The 5162-nt window shown below is 45.3% G+C and overlaps 1 protein-coding gene across 3 annotated transcripts in view; it reads right to left on the bottom strand.

Moving 5' to 3' along the window:
* Nucleotides 1-1440: 1440 nt before the first annotated feature.
* Nucleotides 1441-5162, bottom strand: part of vdac3 (voltage-dependent anion channel 3) — a 19628-nt gene continuing 15906 nt past the window's right edge. For all 3 annotated transcript variants that reach the window (XM_063195646.1, XM_063195645.1, XM_063195644.1), the window contains 3 exons: nt 4172-4322; nt 3459-3516; nt 1441-3177 (listed from right to left, as the gene is read on the bottom strand). In XM_063195646.1, the coding sequence (XP_063051716.1) occupies nt 3086-3177; nt 3459-3516; nt 4172-4322 (301 nt within the window). In that variant the 3' untranslated portion in view covers nt 1441-3085. The remainder of the gene's footprint in view (nt 3178-3458; nt 3517-4171; nt 4323-5162) is intronic.

Genomic DNA, 5162 nt, shown 5'->3' with positions numbered 1-5162 from the left:
CAAGTAGCCCTTGGGTAGCCCTAGAGTAGCCCTCAGACCCAGAAAGGTTGGAGACCTGTCTATTTCCTTTGGGGAGTGGTCTGTTTGAGAATAGGCTATAGGCTAAAATACAATAAACCGTTTCTTCGATAGTTCTATGTCCAGCCTATTTGTATTATGCACAAGTTTGTTCATATATTACATGCACACACACACACACACACACACACACACACACACACACACACACACACACACACACACACACACTATATTTTGTTGTCAAATAAATGGTGTGTGTGTGTGTGTGTGTGTGTGTGTGTGTGTGTGTGTGTGTGTGTGTGTGTGTGTGTGTGTGTGTGAGCCCTGAGCAGTTTCTCAAACGAACCCCGAAAAATTGTGCCTTTAGCCTCCAGAGCTGGTGTGGGAATGTGGGAATGCGGGAATGCGTAGGCTATTTGAAACAAAGCACTCTGAGATACTGTTTAGTTACTTGCAGAATGAATACGTGAGATAGTACTACAACACTATATTTTTTCCCTTCCTTTCATCTTTCTTTCTTTCGTTCTTTTATAGTGTTTGTCAATTTTTTTAACAAATACTCCCTTGTTCTCATCACAAGCCTTCCAAGCCTTTGTATTAAACCCCCCCCCCCCCCCCCAACCCCCCCCCCCCCCCACCCCCCCCCCCCCCCCCCAATAAAATAGACTACCGGTAATGCCGCCAATGACAATTGAGCCCCCCTCCTCTCAGCTGTATCCTTCTCACTTGAAAGTGTAGTTGTTAGCCAGTTAGCAACTTGGGTAGTTGTCAATGGGAAATTGTATTGCAAACGACAAAGTAGCTAACGTAGTGAACAACTATGGTTTTGAGAAATGCATCCCTGCTTTGTGTCAAGAGGCGCTGTGGAGTCTGCTGACACCTGGTGGCAGTAAGTTGTAGGCCTAACTGGTGCAGGAGTACAGAGCTACAGGCTATGGCAAGTCTGCATCATCATTCTGCATCACAGTACATAGGCCATGGTTGCCCACAGGGTGCTCAGGTGCTGGGCTGGGACAGGGACCACATTCATTATGTCCCAGCATTGTTCTCTCCCTTGATACTTCTACACGGGTCTGATGTGAAGAGTCGGCTTACTGTGTAGTGTAGAGTGACACACCTGATCACATTATGTGACACATTATGTGACCGGTAACATGAAAACAGGCTGCAAGTAGTCCCGGGGGCATATTGAGTTAATCATGCACTCTGAAAGTACAGATGCTAAGCTCTACAACGATTCGTTTCACATGGCAATCGGGTGATATCTGAAGAATTTGTGGCCTTTTGAATACGGCCATTATTGTATGTGGCAATTAAATCCAGAAATGGTGGCATGTCACTTTATGCAACTATATGTAGGCTACTGTGTTGTACCGATGATGAAGAAGGTGCACACAAGAGATAAAGCAGGCCGAGTGCTGAGTGTTTGACATTCTTCTTTATTATAACAAGATTCCTTCTGATCAACACGAGACAGAGCTCATGTGAAGCTACGGCAAAGCCCAACACGACACAGTCACACAGAATACAGTGCTTAGGGTCCAAAAGAAATGACAAAGAGAGACACGCAAGAAAACAAGATGAAAAGATGCAGATGAAAACAGAAGAAAACAAAAAAAGAATGTGACAATAGGAAAAGTCCACGATTATAATGTACGCGGCCTTCCTAACAAACAACATGACAATCAATGACAAACTCTACCCCTCCCCAAACGAGGCGCTAGCCTACCACCCACCCCACCAACTGCCTCTAAGGAACACGGCACAAAGAGGTTAAAAAGGATGCAGTTATTTTGTTTGTTTGTTTTTTTTGGCAGAGATAGAAGAAAACAAGAAGGAGCCCAGTTGGTTCTAAAGTGGTCAGGATGGGAGAGAGCACCGAGTGGGGTAGTAGTGGATGATGGTTCCAAGATGGCCACCTTCTTCCCACTTGCTCATTCTCCCCACAACACAGCAGGGCACAACAAGACACACCAGATCGAGGGATACTAACGCTAACCAACAACACAGGTCAGAGTTTTGGGGGGTCTGAGAGTGTGCGTGTCAGCGTTTCCCAACAGGCAACAACCATAGACATCATCTACACATGTCCATGGGAGAAAACTACTACTTCCTGGTCACATGACCCGAGGCCACCGTCTGAGGTCAGAGTGCATGGTGTTTGTTGGTTGGCATGGTAACTAACTAAACCCATGGCCTTGATATGTCTGGTGAGGATATGAGGAATAATGGAGGTGGATTTCATATATATTATTATATTATTATTCTTTGCTATTATTATTCTTTTTTTCCCCCAGAACTGTTGATTAGGAGTCTCCCCAAGGTGTTATATGCATTCACCATGGACACACAAGTTCAAGTCAAAAAAAGATTAAAATGAATGAACCACATGCACACACACACACTCACTCACACACGTACTCTGTGACGTGGTTACTATTCATGAATGAATGTCAACAATAAACAAGGTGAAGGAACACACTCATTTTGTAGTGGGGCAAGTCGACACAGACATGACGGTCAAAATGTGTGTGTGTGCGTGTGTGTGTGTGTGTGTGTGTGTGTGTGTATGTGTGGTGAGTGCATGAGTGTCTGTATGCTAGTATGCATGTCCCATATGTGTAGAAGGAATAATCCAGTTTACTATTGCTGTGGACATGTGGTATGAGTTGCAAACAGCATGGCACTGTTACTATGGAGATGGTACTGATGGGGGGCGTAACCATGACAGTACCGTTTTCAAGACAGGTGCTCTGTTTTTTACGTGGAAAGTGGCAAGTCACAAAGGGTTAAGGCCCAAAATCTGTGTATGTGTGCGTAGGTTGTTTGTATGTGAGTTATGTGTGTGTGAGAGGGTATGAATACAGGTGCGAAGAGGGACAGAGAGGGTTTCGATTTTTTGTTTTCATTTTTTTTTTACTGTTGCACATTTCTGAGTGGCGTGGCTTGATTCTGTGGTCTTTCGCTTTTTTTTCACCCATGCGTCTCCTGTCCTCTCCCTCTAATCTCCTCTAACGCTTCCCTCCATTTCCTCTCCTCCTCCTCTTCTCTTTTCTCATCTGGTTTAGACATCCAGCTCAAAGCCCAGACCGGCCTTGTGACCTCCGGCGCTGAAGTTCTTCCCATCGATGAGAGCCGAGAGGGTGAGCTTCACACCTGCAAGGAGAGGGTGAGAGAGAGAGAGAGAGAGAGAGAGAGGGAGAGAGGGAGAGAAAGAGAGTAAGGAGACCTTCCAAAACTTAAAGTATATTCTAACACACAATAATATAATCATATTTCATGACTGACAGAAAGATCGAAAGGCAGACACATGCACGGACACATGTAGACACACACACAAACAAACAAACACCCACACACACAGACACATACCCACCCACCCACACACACACACAAACCCCCACACACACACACACAGTAAGGTTTGTGCAGGTTACCTGGCCTCAGACTCTGTGTGTATCCCACTCCGATAAGGCTGGCATTGTTCACCTTGGCCTGCAGGGGGCACAACATAGAGGAAGAAACTTTGAATTTTATACAATTTGCGGTACATACTGGAAACCTGACTCTTGTTCTGCCATGCTCCACAAACTCACATCTGGAGCTACGCCATGTGCGTCGGTTTGTGGAAATCTTTGCACTTGATTGGGGAAACATTTGTCTTGTAATGAGGTGCTACTTTAACGGCAGACCGAAAATTTGAAAAATACAGTTGAAATTTCAGAATCAATGTAGATGAGTGAGTCCATGCGAGCGGCCATTGCAGTCTGAAACAACTGTTGCGTTTCACTGGCATATGGAGATATGCGAAAATAACTTTAAATCCACTGTGGTTCATGGTGCACACTGGACATTTGAAATCTTTGGGATCTTTTTGGCCTTCGATTTCAATGTGATTTGTGTAGTTAAATGTCCAGACTACTGTAGAGCAGCAGTGGCCTAATAATAAAGAGAGAGGCTTACAAACACAGGTGACTCATAGTTCAATGGCAGTGACCAGGCTAGATGAGTAGTGTGTGTCGTAGTAAAGAGAGAGAGCGCAAGAAAGAGAGAGAGAGAGAGAGAGAGAGAGAGAGAGAGAGAGAGAGAGAGAGAGAGAGAGAGAGAGAGAGAGAGAGAGAGAGAGAGAGAGAGAGAGAGAGTCTCTTACAGAGATAGAGGAGTCCTTGTCCAGCTGGAACTTGGCCCCGATGCCGAAGCGCGTGTTGTTGCTGCCAGCGGTCCAGGCCAAGTTCACCGCCGTCTCCAGACTGCCGTTCACCTTCTGGTAGATGGAGCCACCGAACTCTGTGCCGTCATTACTGTTATGCACACAAACAAATTATAATTACATTACATTACTCTTGGCTGGTGCTTTTTTATCCAAAGCGACTTGGTATGGTATTGGTAGCGCATTTGTTACAGTCCCTGCAGCTGTGTGGGCCCGGGGATAGGTGCCTTGCTCAAGGGCACCTTAACTATGGAGTGCGGTAGGAAAGTAGCAAAGGGTGGGATTTGAATGCACTTGTATCTGGTATCTCTGTGTAAGTTCTGTGCCATCCTTACAATTACACACACAGTCACAAACACATGTAAACACACACACACACACACACACACACACACACACACACACACACACACACACACACACACACACACACACACACACACACACTATAGTGTGTCTGTTTACATGGTTAACATAATTTCTCATAACACAATAGGCTCCTTTTGTGTTTTTGCCTGCAGTTACGATGCGTGTAGTAAATGTCTATTTTTGTTTCTGCTATTGCTGGAATGTTACTACTGGAATGCTGCATGCATATGCAAGCTCTCTCTCTCTCTCTCTCTCTCTCTCTCTCTCTCTCTCTCTCTCTCTCTCTCTCTCTCACACACACACTCTATCACACTCACACACACACACACGCACGCACGCACGCACGCACGCACTCATTAATATTACACAAATAGGGTATTTTCTGTGTTTTGGCCCGCAGTTACAATGGGCGTAGTACAGTAGTAGTGGATATTTAGTGCCGCATTGTGGAATGCTGACTACAATGATGCAAACACACACACACACATACACACACACACACACACACACACACACACACACACACACACACACACACACAAATGCACGCTCGCTGTAAACA

The sequence above is a fragment of the Engraulis encrasicolus genome, chromosome 3, assembly GCF_034702125.1.
Source record: "Engraulis encrasicolus isolate BLACKSEA-1 chromosome 3, IST_EnEncr_1.0, whole genome shotgun sequence".
NCBI lineage: Eukaryota > Metazoa > Chordata > Actinopteri > Clupeiformes > Engraulidae > Engraulis > Engraulis encrasicolus.
This window is presented reverse-complemented; position numbering and strand designations above follow the sequence as displayed.